At 46.0% G+C, this 20,891-nt stretch overlaps 1 protein-coding gene across 1 annotated transcript in view; it reads left to right on the forward strand.

Moving 5' to 3' along the window:
- SLC14A2 (solute carrier family 14 member 2) overlaps positions 1-20,891 on the forward strand; it is a 78,454-nt gene that overhangs the window by 55,590 nt on the left and 1,973 nt on the right. Inside the window, exons 13-20 of the mRNA XM_025365218.1 lie at positions 5,449-5,571; positions 7,793-7,875; positions 8,600-8,759; positions 9,486-9,675; positions 10,000-10,128; positions 10,966-11,158; positions 14,551-14,698; positions 15,332-15,466. Coding sequence (XP_025221003.1) covers positions 5,449-5,571; positions 7,793-7,875; positions 8,600-8,759; positions 9,486-9,675; positions 10,000-10,128; positions 10,966-11,158; positions 14,551-14,698; positions 15,332-15,466 — 1,161 coding nt within the window. The remainder of the gene's footprint in view (positions 1-5,448; positions 5,572-7,792; positions 7,876-8,599; positions 8,760-9,485; positions 9,676-9,999; positions 10,129-10,965; positions 11,159-14,550; positions 14,699-15,331; positions 15,467-20,891) is intronic.

Raw genomic sequence — 20,891 nt, forward strand, 5'->3', positions numbered from 1 at the left:
GGTGGGCAGATCACCTGAGGTCAGGAGTTCGAGACCAGCCTAACCAATATGGTGAAACCCTGTCTCTACTAAAAATGTAAAAATTAGCCGGTGTGGTGGCACACAGCTGTAGTCCCAGATACTTGGGAGGCTGAGACAGGAGAATTGCTTGAACCCGGAAGGTGGAAGTTGCAGTGAGCCGAGATCGTGCCACTGCACTCCAGCCTGGGTGACACAGCGAAACTCCAACTCAAAAAAAAAAACAAAAACAAAAACAACTCTGAGAAAGGCAACTCACAAAAAGTGTAGATGCATGGACCTGTTTGGGTAAAGGTCGATTTTTCAGAAAAAGGGTAGATTATTATTTCCCCTCTGAAAGAAGTCACATATGATTTAGGTTTATTTTGTTCCTCTCAAAGAAATTGTAATAAGTGTTATAACTTTATTTCACCAGTGGGCGTTTCTATGAAATCTTTTTTTTTTTTTTTTAACCACTGATATTTGAACAGTTGGCATGAGTCAGAGGCACGAGTACTTCAGGATCACTTCTCCCAAGGAAAGTGTTCCTGAGCAAACCATCATGGCTCATAACTGTTCTTTCCTTCCCTGAGTCAATGAGAAGAAAGTACCATTGGCCTCCTGCCTGTTAAAACACAGGATGATGGCAATCCTCGAGGGCAGGGACCGTGCCCCTGGAACGGTCCTGAATGGCCCCCAGGGTGGAGCTACATGCACCTGGACACTTAATAAGGCTAGTTAGAGGAGAGGAGAGCAGCAGCCCCTACACCAGGCAGGCATGCCGAGGAGTTAACTCAGCTTCCGAGGCTCACCCAACAGCTTTTCCAGGACATGTGTGTAACTGCTCAAGAGAGCTACCCCTGACCTCCAAGCAGCCAGGTACTGTGGCAGAGTTCCTGGGCCCAGGCCCTCTGGCCATAAACATCATCCATTTACTGCACCATGCTGTACAAATACTATTTTCTATGTGTGCCATGGTATTGGAGGTGGGGAGTGAAAAAAGTGATTAAGGCAATTATTGAGTGCTTACTGTAAACAAAATTTACTCTTGAGCTATAGAATGCCCAGTCCCACCTCAAAGAGCTTAGGGTTTCACAGCCAGATGGAATGGACCTATGTAATATCTTAGCAACCAAAATAAATCACAGGGAGCCAGATCCCCATCTTCAATAGCCTATTTTCTTGTCTTTCATTAATTGAGTTCTTCTAGCGACTCTTTCAGAGCTCCTAGGTTTCTGGTTAGTTGATCATAAATGACCAACCATTATATCACCATCTATAAACTTCTACTCTTTTATCCAAATAACACTAGAAATAATCAGTCCTTGCCCTGCAATTTCCAAAATCGTACACAATTCAGCTATAACTTTTTTCAGCCTATGAAGGACTCTCATCTGTATTTCAATGTCTATCAAACATTTAACATTTACCCTAAGATACATTTTTTTTAATTTGTTTATACCCTGAAATATCTAATGACTTTGTCCATTATGCTATTCAGAAATTAAAATGCAGGCTGGATGTTGTGGCTCATGCCTGTAATCCTGGCACTTTGGGAGGCCGAGGCAGGAGGATCACTTGAGCCCAGGAGTTTGAGACCAGACTGGTCAACATGATGAGACTCTGGCTCTACCAAAAACTAAAAACAACAATAATAATAATAATAATTAGCTATGCATGGTGAGGCATGCTTGTAGTCCCAACTATTCAGGAGGCTAAGGTGGGAGGATCACTCAAGTTCAGGAGTTTTAGGCTGCAGTGAGTTATGATTGGACCATTGCACTCCAGCCTGGACAACAAAGCAAGACCCTGTCTCAAAAAAATATTAAAATGTCATAGGATAATTATCGCTCGCTAATGTGTTCAACAAACACTTCTGAGTACCAACAGTATACCAGATTCATGATAGTTAGTGGGGGACCAAGGTAAAATGGCATAATCCTGGCTGTCAAAGATCTCACCATAATATAAAGGTGATAGTCAAGAACACGTAATTAACTCTTAGCAAGGTAAGAGGCAGTGCAGGTAGGTGTAAAATGCCAGGTGTGACCTAAGGATAAGGAACTATCTTGCCTGGAGCAGAGGGGCCTAGTTCCATCAGAGGAATGTGTCCTCCCCCAGGAGATGCCTAATTTGTGAACACTGCAAAGTTATTTTCCAGAGCATTTTGTAAGCATTATCTCATCTCCATAACAATATGAGAAAGAAATGGCAGGTACCCCTGAGATATCTGTCATCATCTACAGTTTGGGTTTGCAAGGTCAACCCTACAGGGTCTGTATATTTCTTTCTGGGAGAATTTCATGCCTGCCATTGAGGAAACTGTGAATGAGATGATGTGACTTTCAAAACACCATGCAGACATTAGTGACTTTGGTTCCCAGCCAGCGTTATTGTTTTCTTTTCTCCCCACCTCACCAATGGCACATCTCATTTCTAAACATGTGATAGACATGTTCATAATATTCTTGAAAGTGTCTTTATCCATGATGAAAGTCCTAAGAATTTGTCCCAGAGGCCAGTGGTAAATTGCTGTCACCTTCACTGTAAGTGTTTGCACAGCCTTGAGAAGTTTGCTATTTTATCTCTAATCTTCTTTGTGGCATCTGTTCCTCTCTCCCATTCTCAACTCTTGGCTGCCACATCGTGAGGAGCTGCTGCCCTCCCTAGCTGGTCTATAGCCCAGCACTCCAGTCTTGGCCACGTGAGAAAGGTACTTTTTGTTTTTGATTTTTGCAGCTGGGCCATCAACTCTGGGAACACATAGCGCAGAATCTGGACTGCTAACTGTGAAGAATCAAGGAGTGGAGGCTGAGCCACTGGCCTTCTGTAGCCATCTGTCAGCTCTGCCAGGGCAATCACCTACCCACCCACCCACCCACCCAGAGATCTTCCACCAGCAAGCTCAGCACTCTCCACCTGTGTTACTATGGCTGACTCCTCAGTGGACAAATCTGGAGTATCTTAACAACCAATAACTTTCCTGGTAGATGTTGCCTTATTTTCGTTAAATCCTCTTTGGATATATGAAGAGTAACACTGGTTAGTAAATGATGTCTGTCATGCCCTCCGATATCCAGGTTCAGGCCCTAGACTAAAAGGAAAACTCCTTTCTTGCACCAAACAGGTCTGTGCCATTCAATATAATGCAGCCTCAGGGTGGAAAGAGCAGTGAATTAGGAACTGAGAGACCCAAGTGCAATTCCTAGCTTTGCCATGATTATGAACTGTATGATTTGGGTGAGTTAATTTCTCTGAACGAGGAAGGTGAACTGTGATCTTGAAACTCCCATTCAGTTCTGAGTTTATGATTCTAAGGTCAAACTAGGATTACCAAGGGGATAACTGGGGTAGTAGACACTTGGCATATGAGGAACAAGAAGCAGTGGACAGGCAGAGGTGCCTTCCCAGTCTGGCAGATGTGCTCTGGGGAATGGCACTATGGGAGAATGCCCTGCTTGGTCAGGTGATGCAATGATACCCCTCAGTTCTCATCCTGCATGAACCCTGCCTGCACAGGCATCCCAAGACAAGTTGACACTCCAGGTGTCTCTGAAGTGCAGAGTGGAGGGGCACTTCTCAGCCTCGGGAGTTATAGCTCAACACTGAACCCTGGACAGGATGCTGAAACAGTAGCTGCTTCTCTATTCTGAGCCAGAGGGAAGGGACGTGATCAGGTGTGTTAACTTTCAGCATGAAAATATAGACAAGGCCGGGCACTGTAGCTCACGCCTGTACTCCCAGCACTTTGGGAACCCCAGACAGGTAGATCACGAGGTCAGGAGTTCAAGACCAGCCTGGCCAAGACGGTGAAACCCTGTCTCTACTAAAAATACAAAAATTAGCCAGGCGTGGTGGTGGGCACCTGTAATCCCAGCTACTTGGAAGGCTGAGGCAGGGAATTGCCTGAACCCGGCAGGCAGAGGTTGCAGTGAGCTGACATTGTGCCACTGCACTCCAGCCTAGGTGACAAGACTCCGTCTTAGGAAAAAAAAAAAAAAAGTGTAGACAAGACCTGCTTTCCTTAATCATGCATGCACCACAGACTCTCTAGTTGTTGGCCCTGCTCTGTTCTGAGCTTTGCCAAAGTTGTTTCTACATGAGCAGTAGGAGCTACCCCAGTGCTTTCCAGCTTTCGTATGCCCATGAATCAGCTGGGGATCTTGTTAAAAGCCAATTCAAATTGAGTAGTTCTGGGGTGGGGCCTGAGACTCTGAATTCCAAGCAAGCTCCCTGGTCCACAAACCAGACTCTGAGTAGCAAAAATGCAGAGAAAAGGATTAGGAGCTGAGTCACGTGACTCGCCATTTATAGGATGCTAAAGAAATCACTCTGAGCCTCCATTTTCCTCCTTTTAGTGATAATGTATAGTGCCCCTTCTGTTCAAGGCACTACTGAAAGGGCCAAGTGCGTCAACCCAGAAAGTGTACAGATGTAACAGTGTGAATGTTTTCTACTGTTCCAAGCAGCTGCTGGACCATCTAACTCTAGTGTGTACTGGAGCCCGAAGCAGAGCAAGTTAACACTGCATACCCCCCAGGATCACCAGATTCTCCAATTACGAGACCTGGGGGTGAGGCTAGGAGCATGCACTTTAACAAGACACCAAGGTAATTCAATGCTGTCAGTTCTTGAACCACACACTGAGAAACCCTAGCCCAAGTGGTAAGAGTGCTCTGCTCTCCTGATAGTGTGAAAATTGAAGATAATAAGGTACAGCAGAGAGCTTCTTGTAGGTGATCACAGACTCAGGACTCCTAGCTCCCTATAAATTGGTATTGGTAAAACTTTAATAAGCACAGAATTCTCCCGGTGGATCTTGTTAAAATACAGATCCTGATTCCATCAGTCTTGGTTAAAGCCTCAGATTCGGCACTTCTAGCAAGCTCCCAGGCAGATGATGCTAATGCTGCTGGTCCAGGGACCACACTTTGAGTAGCAAGAACCGATGTCAGTTCTCAGCCCAAGCTGCATATTGGAGCCATCTTTTAAATACTATGGGCATTCAAAACGTTAATTTTTAAAAACTGGTCTGGGGTGGAGTTCAGGCATTTTTTTTAAAGCACCTGGGTGATTCTAACATGCAGGCAGCTTTGGGACTCCCTGCCACAGATGAAGTCCAAGACGCTGGCTACCACCTGCTCATGCCAGTGCAAGTTGCAGTTAAGTGGGTCTTAGAGTGCTTCCTTGCTGGAGAAATAAGGCAAGCTGCTCATCCATCTCTTGATGGGCTATAACTTGGGTTACTGTGGGGAGAGGAAGCAGAAGTTTTAATGGGAGAAATAGAGAGCTAAGTGTTTTATGCGGAGACTGATACAATTACTACTCCAGCTTCAGACTTCATCACTCTCTCCTTTCCAGCATCTGTGTGATTTTTCCTGGCTTGCTGCTTGGCGCTCTCAGGTGTGGACCAGGTGGGACACTGACCTGTCTTGTTTTGCCCCTGACTAGGAGGCAGTGGGGAGCAGCCACGCACAGCGGGCCCAAAGGTGGAGGAGGCCTCGGAGGCTGTGCTGTCCGAGCACAGGAGTGTATTTCACATCGAGCGGTCATCCATTCGGAGGAGGAGCAAAGGTGTGCATTTCCTCCCCCTCGCGCTTGGATCCCTGCCTTCCTAGTCTCTAATAAAGCAGGGACAATGGCAATACCTACTTCACAGGGTGGTGGGGAGACCGGCTGGAGTCAGACTTGACCTCTCATACCTGACCTCTGACCAAGGCCACAGTTCCCCGGATGTGTCTGGATGCCCGCTGGGTCTCCGAGAGGTTGAAGCTGGGACAGGCAGTTAGCTTCTGGGGTCTCAACTCTGCTGCACATTGGAGCCACCTGCATCTCCTCCATTTAATTCATCTGGGGAGCAGCCTGGGTGGGCATCAGGAGCTTTTAAAGCTCTCCAGGAGATTCCAATTTGCCAGCAAATCCAAAACCACTGGTCTAGGAGGCTATAGATGAAAAGTTCTCACCTATGGCAATGGTGGGAAGGCCAAGGGCACAGGTAGAGACCCATGGTGGGGAAAGGGCTGCCAAAGGCCAGGAAGAGGGTATCCAAGGACCGCTAAAGCTGAATAAGTGGAGGCCAGAAACTTGGACTTGGAAGCTGAGAACATGTGGCAGCAAACAGGGAGGAGTCTGGGGAGATTTCCTCAACCAGCTGCAAGGTTGGAGCAGCCTCGTAAAGATCCAGGACACAGGGACAAGCTAATCCTACCCCCAATCTCCAGATACGGGGGCAGCATTGCCCAGAGTCACACAGCAGACTAAACCCACTGTTGGAATAAAAGTGACTCCCGAATTAGTGCAACATCTCATGCTCCCCAGAAGATGCCTGAGTGACCTTCTTTCTCCAGTTCCTCCAAGTCTCATCATTTCATACCACAAGTCAGCCAGCCCAGAGAACTGGACCTGGAATGACTATGGGAAAATACATGAGGTGGAGTGGGGATTGCCAAGGACATTGCATATCTCAAGGGCCCCTGTAGCTCAGGAGTTTGTCTTTGACAAGGGTTCCCCAGCAGAGTGTGGAAGAGACCATGGTTTGCCTCAAAGGCTTCATAACTTCCTCCTAACATCGTCTTAGGACAGGGGCTGGGATTGGGGAGAGCATAGTAGAGAGCCCCGCAGCACTGGCAGGCAGAGAGGAGCTTCAGACAGAAGCAGCGGGTCAGTGGGGATATCACACACACAGGCCTGCAAGTTCAAGTGATCCTCTCTGCTTCCTACTCTTCCTTTCAAAGCTTTCAAAGTGAATTTGTTTCTCCTGAATAGGGTCACCTCCTAACCATACTGGTATCTGCAGTCCCTGCCCCTTCAGAAGTGGGAACACAGTGCCTTTGATATATCCCTTCTAGTGTTTTGACACCCTGATGACTCATGAGTGCAGAACGGGGCAACAGGCAATTCAGACTGAAAACACAGGGTCAGAGCCCAGCCTGCTATTCTCACACTTGACCACAGGAGGGAACCAAAGCATCAAGACGGAAACTTCCAAGGGCCTGAACATCTTTCATGATGCACAATACTCTACTGAAATTGGTCGTCTCTAAAAGTAAATAACCTGTAATAATAAAAAATGTTTAGATCCACATTACAAGAGTTTTCTAGAATTACAAAGGCTTGCCAAAATCTGCTTCAAGAGATTACATGGATGTCTCTTGTCCTAATCCCACCAGCCATTGCTACTACAATACCTTAAAAAACAAAACAAACAACAACAACAACAAAAACAGAACAGCCTGAGGTCATCCAGGTGAGGAGAATCATGGGCAAATTCAAACACAGATCATGCATGGCTCATGGCTCAGGCAGCTTAATACTTTATGAACAGGAAGTGAAGGGCTTCAACAACATCCAAGTTTTTGTTTGTTTGTTTTGTTTTGTTTGTTCACCTGCAAGTTCCCCATGTGGAACAGGAGAAAGAGCCCTGGATTCCGGGATCAAGCACAAGTCACTGTCTCTCCAGGCTGCTGTTTTCTCATCTAAAAAAATATCAAGGTTGAGCTCAATGAGGGCTTCTTAATTAATAGTGGAATCTCTGAGCTCCCTAAATTCCTTGTAACATGCCCTGTTTATATGAAGATGTATACTTTTTTCCCCAAAGCGAGGGCCCAGATGGATCCATGACCAGTAAAAGAACAAAAGAGGCTTCAAGCTGCTGCAAGGCTCCATGATGCTGTGCTTCCTCAGGAGAAACAGGAAATACTGCTTAGTCTAACACCTGAGCCCTGCAGGACATTAGCTTCTGAGGTGCCAGAGTAGAGGTGTCCTAATTGATGGTCCTCTTTCCTTCTAACTCCAGTGTTTGGAAAAGGCGACCACCAGGAGAGACAAACCAAAGACCCATTTCCCTATCAACACCAGAAGCCCACAGTGGAGCTGCCTGTGAGTACTGAGTGTCCTGGATCAGGGACAGCACCCTGCAGTCACAGAGCCCACAGCAGATGAAGGAGATGAGAGCTGTAAACAAGGTTCTCCGATATAGGCAAACTTTTCTTGCCTTCATATTTTCTGAAATGTAATTACCTGGGACAAAAATGTCTCTTTCACAGTTTACTTTGTGACTTTTCATATTCCTTTTATTTGAATTATTATCAGGCTTCCTTTAAACCCAGTATTCAAGCATTTAGGAAATAAGCTGGTGCCTGTTTTCAAAAACAGAATCTTCCCATGTTCAATTTCATACCCTTATGTTTATGAACAGTTATATCTTAAAGACTGGACATGCCAGGGAGAAAGGCATTTCTTCTGGAAAGACTATTAATGTTTTATTTAAAAAAAAAAAAAAGACTAAAAATATGTGGTTAACTCAGTTCTGCTGTTTGACCTTGACCTTCAAAAATGAGAACCTGCACATGCCAGAGTCCTCATCTACAGAATGAGAGTCAAGATGTTATCTTATTGTGCCTCACAGTAGTTAACCTATTAGATGAGGTAACGTGTCAAACAAAAGACAGTCTAATCTACAGAAACAGGGAGAATGTTAAATTGTAATTTAATGAAATACCAAATGACAATCTTATTTGGTCCCTGACTGACCACGAGCATGAATTCTCAGTGTAAGAACCACCAAATGTGGGAGACTCTTGCCTATCTCTGTCCTGGACAGGATCTGGACACCATGGAGGAGAGCGCTGAGATAAAAGTGGAAACAAACATTTCCGAGACATCCTGGATTCGGAGTTCTATGGTTGCTGGTGGGAAAAGGGTTAGCAAAGCCCTCAGCTACATCACAGGAGAGATGAAGGAGTGTGGAGAGGGACTCGAAGGTAAAATTTTATGAGAGCAACACGGACCCTGACCCTAAAAAGTCACCTCCACCCATCGCCAGGAAACCTATTGCCATGGGGGTTCCCTATAGACTAGAATGCGCTCGGTTACTGTGGTCTTTCCTGAAAGCTGGGAGTTCTGCTGTTATAACAGACATACAGCCTCTTGGAATATAAATAGCAATACATGTAAGAGTGTGAGCTCATGAGCTCTCATTTCTGAACATAACACTTCTGGTATCTCAAATATCCCATCTAAATATTGCAGACGGGTGTTTTTCGCATTGGGATTCTAGAGCCAGCATTCTAGAAAAACACCATCTGAATGGCTCGTGGGAGAACTGTGTCTGCCATGCCAATAGGTTCTCTTTAGCACTCCTTCCAGAGCTCAGCCCATGGGTTTAATGCCCTCTATGCAGCAAGAACATTTTCTTGAAAATTCATAGTACCACCATAGGGGACAGAGACAGCTCAGGGCACCTAATCCCCCCTGCCACAAAACCAGCCTGAAGGTCACATCCGGCTGAGACGGGCCTCGAGAGTTTCCTTGGCAGTCAGATGCTCTCTTGGGTTCTTTATTTACCGTCTTTGGTGGCAGGTGACAGCAGGTGGCGGGCTCTCTGCAAACCCACTTCAGACATCCAGATGCCCTCGCACCCTCTGCCTGCCCACTTACGGCCACCCACACAGAGCACTCGCCTACTTCCTGCCCTGCTTCCATTTCAGACAAGTCCCCAGTGTTCCAGTTCGTTGACTGGGTCCTCCGAGGCACATCTCAAGTGATGTTTGTGAACAACCCCCTCAGCGGCATCCTCATCATCCTCGGCCTCTTCATCCAGAACCCCTGGTGGGCCATCTCAGGCTGCCTAGGTACCATCATGTCCACCTTGACAGCCCTCATCCTGAATCAAGACAAGTAAGTCCCAGAGGCTCAGGGTCCAAGCATGCGGCCAAGAAGTCACTCCCTATGGGGACCATTCTCCCTCTTCCCAGCTCAGAAACCCTCAAAATAAGGACACTGATAACTAAAAATGACTGTTCCCTGGTTTTGTCATAGCAACACATGGTCTAGAGAAAGATGAAAGATTCATAGGGTTGTCTTCCCTCCCCACTCCCAGAAGCTTGGTCTGTTTGAAGGTGTATGTAGTCAGGTCCCAGGTAAAAAGAATCTGCCTCAATAGGAAAATGTAAAAGGCCCTGGGGAAGCCCCTGCTCCACCTGCCCCTCCCTCTCCTGCCAGGTCGGCCATCGCGGCAGGACTTCACGGCTACAATGGGGTGCTGGTGGGGCTGCTGATGGCCGTGTTCTCAGACAAAGGTGACTACTACTGGTGGCTGTTGCTCCCCGTCATCATCATGTCCATGTCTTGGTAAGTTTGCTTTTGAGGGGTTGTGGGTTCATATCAAAGGCCACCAACCTTTTCATCCCAAGCCCATGACCGTCTGTCTAAACGTGATGCTAAAGTGGGATGTATTTAGCTTGCACATCAGAAATGCCCACTGAAAATAATGACTAAGTTTATACCATGGCAGCCCCATGCTAGGTCTATACACAGTATCCCATTAGTGACCACTCTTTAGTATTTTTTTTTTTTTTAATCTAAAGGGTTTTTGGTCTCACCCTGCGAGAGCACAGAGAAAGAAACCGAGGCCCACATTGGTTAAGAGCTGCACTATAGGGTCCTGTCAGTTTCTCGAAATCTTTTCAACCCTCCCCCACCCCAGCTTTTCTAAATCCTTGGCACTCCTGTGCAGACCAAAACCACCTCCCAGGGTAGGCTGAAGGCCCAGCCACAGGTAAGCCCTCAGTGCCTGCTCTACCCCATGTTGAGAAAACACAGGGCACCCTGGCCACAAAGCCAATGCACACGGCCACTCAAAAAGCATCTGTTGAATGAATGTGATTCCCTCTCCTCTGCCTCCCCAACCTGCCCTCTCTCCTGATGCCTGGAGATGGAGCTGTAGGACTCCTGAAGGAAGTTCTAAGACCGCCTGCCTTGTATCTCCTTCTGAAGCTGAGTCTGGGTGCCCCACCCTGTCACTGTGCAGGGAGGAAGAGGCCCGGGGAAAGACCTGCTCAGAGCCAGTCAGGCTCCAGAGAATACCCAGCAGGCTGCTCCTCTCTAGGAAGGCACAGGGAGCCCCCACTGCAGCAGTCTAGTGTTATGACCAGGCGGTTTCCTGACCAGCATCTCTTCTGCCGTCAGCCCCATCCTCTCCAGCGCCCTGGGTACCATCTTCAGCAAGTGGGACCTCCCAGTCTTCACACTGCCCTTCAATATCACTGTGACTTTGTACCTGGCAGCCACGGGTCACTACAACCTTTTCTTCCCCACGACGCTGGTGCAGCCTGCATCCGCCACACCCAACATCACCTGGTCAGAGGTCCAAGTGCCCTTGGTATGTATCATGGAAGGAGGAAGGGCAGTGTCTATCCACACTGGATATTAATGGCATTTGCATATTTTGCACATCAGAAACATCCACAAGTAATAATTCTTAACAATTACATGGTACCAGGCATGCTACATACATATCTCATGAGCTACCACCCTTTTCTACTTCTGAGAGCAAAAAGGGCTAGTTTTGGTCCCACCTTATGATAGTACAGAGAAGGAAACTGAGGCTGAGTTAAGAGACCTGCCTTAGGTCTTACAACCAATTAGGGAGGAGCACAGTCAAGACTAGAACTTCAGCCTCCTGACTTCCAGGCTTGGGCTCTTTGTGGATGTTTAAAAAGTCTTTTTGACGCTTACAGCTTACATTGTGCATTTTATTTCATTCAAGCACACGGAATCACTCAAGTCGTACACATCATGCTACCATCTATTAGCTTAAGAAGTCATTGTTCCAACCTCCAGAGTTTATTCCCTTCACTCGCCAAAGCTGGGCCTGGTGGCACATGCCTGTAGTCCCAGCTACTCAGAAGGCTGAGGTGGGAGGATCTCTTGAGCCCAGGAGTTTGAGGCTGCAGTGAGCTGTGATTGTGTCACTGCACTCCATGAGACTCTATCTCCAAAACAAAAACAAAAACCCCAGAATCAAATAGTTTGCTTGCTAAATACTGGTGCTTCTCAGTGTAAACTCAGGGCCCTTTCTACTACACCACGCTGTTGGTTTTAAAGCACAGGTGTTCTTTCATTAAGAAACATATAACAGAGCTTTTAAAGTTTTTTTTTTAGTAAGTATTCTGTATATAATCCTGACCTCTGGAAGTCAGCCAAGGTGATTAAGAAGAAGCTGCACTCACAGCATTAAGTCAGCCTGGAGAAATGTGCCCATTAGCCAGCCGCCTTATCTAACTAGGCATGTTTTCTCCGAGGCCCTCCTACTTTCCGTTACACGAAACGGCCCCACAATCTGGCACTCACTCTGAGACTTCGTTATTGGCAACTCATCATCTGACCACAAAGTCACTTGGGCTTGTTGAAGGAACTTTCTCTGAAATAATGATGCCTCATTTCTCTCAGCGTTCCACAGTAAGCAACAGTGTGGTGTAGTAGAAAGAGCCCTGAATTTACACTGAGAAGCACCAGTATTTAGCAAGAAAACTATTCGATTTGGGTTTTTTTCTTTTTTGTTTCGGAGATAGAGTCTCATTCTGTCACCCTGGCTGGAGTGCAGCGACACAATCACAGCTCACTACAGCCTCAAACTCCCGGGCTCAAGCGATCCTCTCGCCTCAGCCTTCTGAGTAGCTGGGACTACGTAAGGCATGTGCCACCAGGCCCAGCTAATTCTTTATATTTTTTTGTAGAGATCGGCTCTTGTCATGTTGCCCAAGCTGGTCTCAAACCTCTGGCCTCAAGCGATCATGCCACCTCAGCCTCCCAAAGTGCTAGGATTACAGGTGTCAACCATTGCACCTGGCTGAGAACTATTTGTGTTAGTTGCATCCTTGTTGATCATTTTGGGTGTGAGAGGACCTTCTTGGACCAGAAACAAGAAAAGGTGCTGTGCTGGCAGTTCAGCTTCTTAAGCTGCCCATTCTTAGTCTACCCAATTAATATCTTTTGGAGACAAACTTGCTCTAAGTGGTATGCTAAGGGGAAATAGATGTTAGAAAATGCAGATTTTAGATATTGCATTCTCTGTCACAGTTTCGGTTGAGAAGATATTTTGAAATTTTATAGAAATGGAAAAACAATGAATGATCTTGTACAAACACTTGAGAACCCCCACCACCACCACCACTCCACCAGCGTTCCAGGAAAGAAAAATTCAATTTTGTGGCATTGTTCTTTAAGAAGTAACTTTCTGGCCAACTGAATAGATTATAGCAATGATTCATATGTTTTGTCTTTTTGACAAATTAGAGCCTTGAGTTTCTGATAAATAAGCGGTGAATTTCAGAGGGAGAATCTAAACTTCCCAGTAATGTTGAGTCCCCACAGGTTCCTCTGCTCTTGTGACCACTGAGAGCCCCCTGAAGGGTGCAACTGGCTGGGAACAAAACTGCCCATGCTGCTGCCTCTGTATATACAACTCTCTCTCGCCTGTCCCCTTTGTCCTGCATAGTGAGGCCAGAGCCCTCATTCTGTTCTCTGCCCTGGGTAACAGGAGACCGAGCCCAAAGCCTAACTCACTCAGCCGGTCTCCTGTACACACACTCACTATGGTGTGAGGGCCCCCGAGCGGCAGGATCTCCCTCCCCCGCCATGCCCAGTGGGAAGAGCTCTCTAGAGAAGATCATCCTTGCCATAACCTATACACAGACTCGCCCCAGGACACTGCCTCTCCTCAGCTTCCTGCCCAAGGGCCTTGGCCAGACCCTCCAAAAGACAGTCCCTGTGGCTGGGGAAGCTGGCATTTCCAGGAACTCTAGGACCCTTGTGCAGGTGCCCACATGGCACCAGACTTTTTCAAGTGCTTTTCCATTCAGACAGGTCCCACCAGCCCCGGAGATAGGTAGAGGATGGAATCAAGCAGGGTGCCCCGGGGGTTTACTAATCAAAACAGCAGATGCTGGGCGATACTACCTTCTCCTGGCCCCTCCTATAGATACTAGTCCAGTTCCTCCTCCAGACCTTACTAACACAATCACACCCCAAACATGTTGTTCTTGAAAACACACAGGATCATTTTTTTGTCTAATATTTCGCCTTCTCATCATCTTTTTAGCTTTTTTAAAAAAATCACACCCAGGCGTGGTGGCTCACGCCTGTAATCCCAGCACTTTGGGAGGCCGAGGCAGGCGAATCACCTGAGGTCAGGAGTTCAAGACCAGCCTGATCAACATGGAAAAAACCTCATCTCTACTAAAAATACAACATTAGCCAGGCATGGGGACATATACCTGTAATCCCAGCTACTCGGGAGGCTGAAGCAAGAGAATCTCTTGAACCTGGGAGGTGGAGGTTGCGGTGAGCCAAGATTGTGCCATTGCACTCCAGCCTGGGCAACAAGAGTGAAACTCCATCTCAAAAAAAAAAAAAAAATCGCAAAGGGTTTTTAAACCCCAACTTTGATCAGACATATATTACTTTTCTAAAGAATAGTACCCTACTTTGAAAGGTTTTCAGGTTCTCTTCCCTGGGGAATAAATGTCTTACACTCATATTTCTAAATAAAGGAAACTCAACATCCTAATCCATCAGTGTTCTAAGAACTCAATATTAAGATAATAAAGCTTTTGTTCCTGTTAAAGGTTAACCTATTTGAATAGAAATAAAAATCTTGGACATCTGTTGCAAAATGTTAGCAGGGAGGGTTCGGTGCCAAGTCTCTTGCAGCCAAGGTCAAGTTGTCTCTTTTGCCTCCATAATAAGCATGTAATCCTGTTGTGCCTACAGCTTTTGAGAGCCATCCCCGTTGGAATTGGCCAAGTGTATGGCTGTGATAACCCCTGGACTGGAGGCATCTTTCTCACAGCTCTGTTCATATCCTCACCTCTCATTTGCTTGCATGCAGCAATTGGATCCACCGTGGGGATGCTAGCAGGTCTGTGTCCTCACTTCCCTGGGCTGTGAGGGGGTTAGAGCCTGGGGCTGGCTCCAAATAAAATGGTGGCTTTCATCTTCAACACTACACCTGCTGATTCCTGTGAACTTTCCCTCCTTCTGTTGTACCCTGTTACTCTATTTTTGGTCTAGTCCCTTTATCCTCCTCTGAGCTACAGCTGCCCTCAAGAAAGGCTTTGGTGTTAGTCATTTACACCTTAGTATAAATTTAAAGTGTGGGAGAAGTTTCTTCCAGGCATATTTACATGTTAAGTCATCTCCAGTGACAACAAGAAAGATTTGTTCTCCATTAGAGAATTAAGGTATCGATGAAGGAGAGGTTCTCTTTCTTGGCAGGGGAAGGATATTCTCTGGGCTGTTTAAATCAGACTTCTGTCCTTACTCAAAGCAGCTCTTCAACCCATGCCAGCTTAACTGCTAGTATTCATGGGACTCTATGGCCATTTGTTTCCTTTAGATGTTTTTTTCACAGAATAAAGCCATAAGTCCTTTTTGTATAACTACCTAAGAAGATAACTGGCTCTGGGCTTTGAGGACTGTGGTAGGTTTCAGGGCCAGCAGATGGGCCCCATAAGACCCTAGACTCAACCCTGATGCCTGCCTTCTCTCACAGCGCTCAGTATTGCGACGCCCTTTGACTCCATCTACTTCGGCCTGTGTGGCTTCAACAGCACCCTTGCATGCATAGCGATAGGAGGCATGTTCTACGTCATCACCTGGCAGACGCACCTCCTCGCCATCGCCTGCGGTAGGTACTGCCCACAGAATTCCCTGATGACCTCAGATGAGACCTTTTTCTATCCTGGCAGAGAAAACCACCCCGAGAAAATTCTGCTACTCCCCCAAATATGGATGGGAGGATTTGTTTCCTTTATAAAAGGGTTTTTACATAAAACTGTCTTCCATGGTTATTTAGTAATTAATAGATTAAACGCTATTTTCACCGAATACACAATGTTCAGTCACATGAAGACAGTGGTGGAGGTTTGGGTGTTGTTCCTGGGCTGTCTCCTATGATTGCTACTCTCCTGGCGGGGGTTGGAGCAAACTGACCGAGCAACTCTTATGCAGGTTACTCCTTACATATGGAATTGGGTGATTTACATCATCTACAGCGTTTCACCTTAAGCATTCAAACATTAGCTGTGGCCCTTCAAATGACCCCTGTTTGTTATGTATTGGTTCAGAGTCCCAGGAAATTAGATCAACTCTAACAAGTTGTTAGATTTATATGTCCTCATCCTTGACCATCCTTTATTTCTTGATGTTATATGAACAGAAACCAAACAAAACTCCTTTTGAGCAGAACATTTAAAACTGAAGTTCTATTTCAGTACATCCGTAGACTCTGTGAACATTATCTATATAAACTTATTTTATTTTATTTTTTTGAGATGGAGTCTTGCTCTGTCACCCAGGCTGGAGTACAGTGGTGCGATCTCGGCTCACTGCAAGCTCAGCCTCCCAGGTTCACACCATTCTCCTGCCTCAGCCTCCTGAGAAGCTGGGACTACAGACGCCGCCACCACGCCTGGCTAATGTTTTTGTATTTTTAGTAGAGACGGGGTTTCGCTGTGTTAGCCAGGATGGTCTCGATCTCCTGACCTCATGATCCGCCCACCTCGGCCTCCCAAAGTGCTGGGATACAGGCGTGAGCCACTGCACCCAGCCTATAAACTTATTTTTAAAAATACATTTATAATAAAAATTTTCCAAATATTCTTGCTAGGGAAGATATTCTGGATCAGCTATGGCCATATATTTGTTTCCTTAAGATAATTTGTAGATATATTTTCTTTTGCATTTTATGACAGTCACCACAAACTCTAAACAAGATACGAAGGGTAAAGCTGCTGTCTTTTTCATTTGCTCTTCTTAAAATTACGTTTTGCTACCCCAACCTAAGGCCAGCACACTGTAGTTACTTTTAAAAAAAAATAGTAGCTGTCATATTGCCCAAATAAAAGGTAGCCATTCACCTAACACCCACTATGAAGTAGGAATTTTAAATACCTCGTGTCTCTACCTTTAACACTAATNCGTGCCCGGCTGAAGTAGGAATTTTAAATACCTCGTGTCTCTACCTTTAACACTAATTCTCCAAGGTTGGTATTACTATTCGTATTTTACAAACGAGGAAAAGTTGTGTCAAAGAGCAAGACTAAGGTGAGACAAGGGAGACAGCTGGGATGCAAAATTTAAGGAGGTGCTTACTCTCAGGGTCAAGCAAGTGATGACCCTGACATATCCCCGTGACCCTGAGAGTGAAGGCCACCTGAAATTTTGCACCCCAGGTGCTTCACTCACCTCCCCAAGTCCCAGCCTTGTCAAAGAGGTGAAGCGGCTCAACTGCGTAGTAAAAGACAAGGCTGAGACATGAAGATAGGTCTTCCTCAGTCCAAACTCAAACTCCCCGCCCCCTTTTCCAGCATGGCACCTCTCTCTGAAGCCTCTCATAAACCAAGGCGCACTCATTGGCTTCAATGAAACTGAGTCACATCATCTTCCAAAAGTGCCAACGGGCCTGACGACTTCAGGAAACATGAAAATACACTAAAGTGAATTTTAAGCCCTTTTAGGTGGATCCTTGAACTTTCAGACAGACTACACAGTAATAATATCTGACATTTATTGGTTTTCACCAAAACACTTTTCCAAATATTACTTCATTATATCATTTTAAGAAGCTGAAAACTCCAGCTCTATTTCATAGCCATGGTGCCTGAGGCTAAGGGAGGTAAAAGGACTTGCCTGTGGGCAGAGGTAGAGTCAACCCTCCTTCTACAAGTTAAAGAAAGATCTGGAAGCATCCAGTGATATACTTATAGACTAAAAATGGGAAAGCAGTCTATAACATATACAAGTAGAGTTTGGGGGGCATTTCATTGTTGGTGCTGTTTTGAGACAGGGTCTTGCTCTGTCGCCCAGACTGGAGTGCAGTGGCATGATCACGGCTCACTGCAGCCCCAACCTCCCGGGCTCAAGTGATCCTCCCATCTCAGCCTCCTGAGTAGCTGGGGCTATAGGCATGCACCACCATGCCCAGCTAATTTTTATATATATATTTTGTAGAGACAGGGCTGCACTGTTTCCCAGGCTGGTCCTGGGCTCAAGTGATCTGCCCACTCAGCCTCACAAACAAATGTTTTTATAGGTTCAATGAAAAAAAGAAGTTGAGGCCATCTAGAAAATCTGGAACGTGTAGTCAAGCTTACTTGTGTGTAGGGCCCATTGATAGGCAACCAGGAGGCAGTGAGAGCAGGAGGGAATGATAGCTCCTTCACAGGCAGAACAGCCCCACTGGAAATAAATGTCACTGTTAATATTTTAATTTAAATTAACTTTAACTTCTTAATAGGCTGGCATTTTTACATGATCTGAAACTAGACCTATGCCTAAGTTCCTTCCTTCCATAAAAATGTCCCAATGACAAAAATTCTAAATGCTCAGCTATCTTTAAAATATGTCATCATTTATATTATTAAATTGGTTTGGGCCTCATCCCATTAAAAATTAAAAGTTTGAATGCTAGAAATGAAAAGTCAAGGAGTCCTGAAATTTTTAGATTCAGAGTCAAGACTGTGCCACTCTAGGCTCTCTTAGTGGCCCACGAACTCCACGTAAGATCAGAGCAGGTGGCCCGGTTGGGGAGTTGGTGGGGGGCATAGCGGGGTGGGCAGGTGGCTGCATCTGAAGCCTGGAGCTGTAACTTCTGTCCAGAGTCTCAGAGGACAAGGATATCTAGGATACCAGCTGGGAAAGGACATTACAGGATATCCCTGGATACCAACTCCAAGTTCTGCTTATTCACTAAGGAATATTCATGTTCAACAAACAAATCTTAAATGCCCAAATTATGTCAGATATTACCCTGGTGGTTCTCAACCAGGGGTGATTTTCCCCTTCCCCAGGAACATTTGGCAATGTCTGATGACATTTTTGTGTGTCATACCTGAGGCTGGGGGAAGTGCTACTGGCATCTAATGGGTAAAAGCCAGAGATGCTCTTAAACACCCTACAATACACAGGACAGCCCCCTACAATAAGGAATTGCCCCGTCCAAGGTGTCCATGGAGCTGGAGCTGTGAAACCTTGGCACAGGCCATCTCATTTAATCTTCCCTCCAGCCCTGTAAAGTGTGTGGATGATATTAATACCCCCATTTCACAGATGGAGAAATGAGGCTAAAGGAAGCTAAATACATTGCTTGAAGTCAGATCTGCCTGACTGTAAAAGACTGTGCTCTTTTCAGGACACCACACTGTTTCCTGAAGCCAGTGCTTTCTCTACCAGTGAAAAAATTCAAGCCCAGAACAGTTAGGCCCTTTTCCAACATCACACAGTCAGTGATGAATAAGACAGGCCAGGTGGCCAGGCATCCTGTCACAAAGGTTCCTTCCACCACAGCCTGCTCTGCACATCATCTGAGACAGACAGTTCTCCCTCCAGCCCAGGCAGCTGCATGTCTCATTTCGTCTTCCTTCTTCTAGCCTTCCTCCTCTCTCCCAACTCTGCAAGCCCTACAGCCACACAGGAGTCCACGCGGGGTTTTCAGAGGGTTTTCCTGCTAGTAACACCACCGAATTTGATAAAATAGCAAATATCAGTGGGGGAAGAGGGAGAGAGAATGAATCCTTTGGCTCTGGATTCCAGGGAAGATGGATGGAGTTGGAATCTTCCATTCTTCACAGACCAAGCCCAGAGTCCCTCTCGGGCCATCTGGCTCCCCTTTATCCTGGGGCCTTGGTGGTGCTTGGTTTGACTCTGTCTTTTCAACCTCAGATCTGAGAGGCGGGTTAAGAGCCCACTCCCAGAGCCAGATGGCTGGGGCTCCGCCACTGGTTAGCCATGTAATCCTGGGCAAGTTGCTTGAACTCTCAATGCCTGATAATCACAGTGCCCAACTCCTACAGCTGTTGTCAGGATCAAATTAGATCATTTGTGAACATGATAAGAATAATGCTGACACATAGGGAATATCCAGTAAGCGCTAAGCTCTATTATCTCTAGTTAAATGATGTATGTTAATTAATGAGGATTCAGCAAACACAAAGGATGGCATGGGCTCCTGTTCAGTCTCAGAGAATAAGCTGCCTCGTGTGACCTGTGATGCCCATTGACAGCCGCACACTCCACTTCATATAACTCATGGAACTCATTCTCTTTCGTTTGTTTGTTTGCTGTTTTTTGAGACCAGGTCTTGCTCTGTCACCCAGGCTAGAGCATAGTAACTAGCATGATCATAGTTCACTGCAGCCTCAAACTTCTGGGCTCAAGCCATCCTCCTGCCTCAGCCTCCCAAGTAGCTGAGATTACAGGCACATGCCACCACACCCAGTTAATGTTTTTGGTTTTTGTAGAGATGATATCTTGCTTTGTTGCCCAGACTGGTCTCAAACTCCTGGGCTCAAGTGATCCTCCTGTCTCAGCCTCCCAACATGCTGGGATTACAGACATGTGCCACCACTCCCGGCTGTGTAACTCATTCTTTAATCTCATCTACTCTTTCACCTTGAATCTCCACCTCCAAAACAAAAGAGACTTCTCCAACTGAAATACAGGCCAAACAGTCATATTATTTCACCTCTGTGAATCTCAGTTTTCTCATGTGTGAAATGATGACAATAATAGTGCTTACACTGTAGGAATGCTGAAAGCTATGGTAGTATTGCTACTAGCTGGGCATACAATAACACACTAATAAAGGTCAGCTCTTGTTAATATAATCCTAAGGACAACTGGGATGCTCTCAGTGAGAAATGAAGGGTTTGGAAGCAAAGGCCAATTACACTAGCACACTTTAATAGCTTCTCCCCTGTTGCCGACACTGGGCTCATTCCCAGTGCTCAGCCTCATCGTGCCTTCCGTAGGGGCTACACGACAAGGCACTGGGCATGTCGAGTCTTCTTCAAGCTTTCAGAATGCTGCTCTTCCCTAGAAACCCATATTATGTTAATAACTTGTGATGAAATATTCCTGTAGGGAGTTCTGGGATTCACTTGCCTTCGCCGTATAGTAAAATTTTCATTTATGGTTTATGCTGTTAAATGTTCCTTTACTGGAATGCAAGGTGGTGGGACCCAAGAGAACTGTAACAGCTCAATTCTGGCCCTTTTTAACAAGTTCATCTGCTGTCTTCGCTGCGCCGGCATTTGCATGGAATTTAACACTTT

Source organism: Theropithecus gelada, chromosome 18, assembly GCF_003255815.1.
Source record: "Theropithecus gelada isolate Dixy chromosome 18, Tgel_1.0, whole genome shotgun sequence".
Taxonomy (NCBI): domain Eukaryota; kingdom Metazoa; phylum Chordata; class Mammalia; order Primates; family Cercopithecidae; genus Theropithecus; species Theropithecus gelada.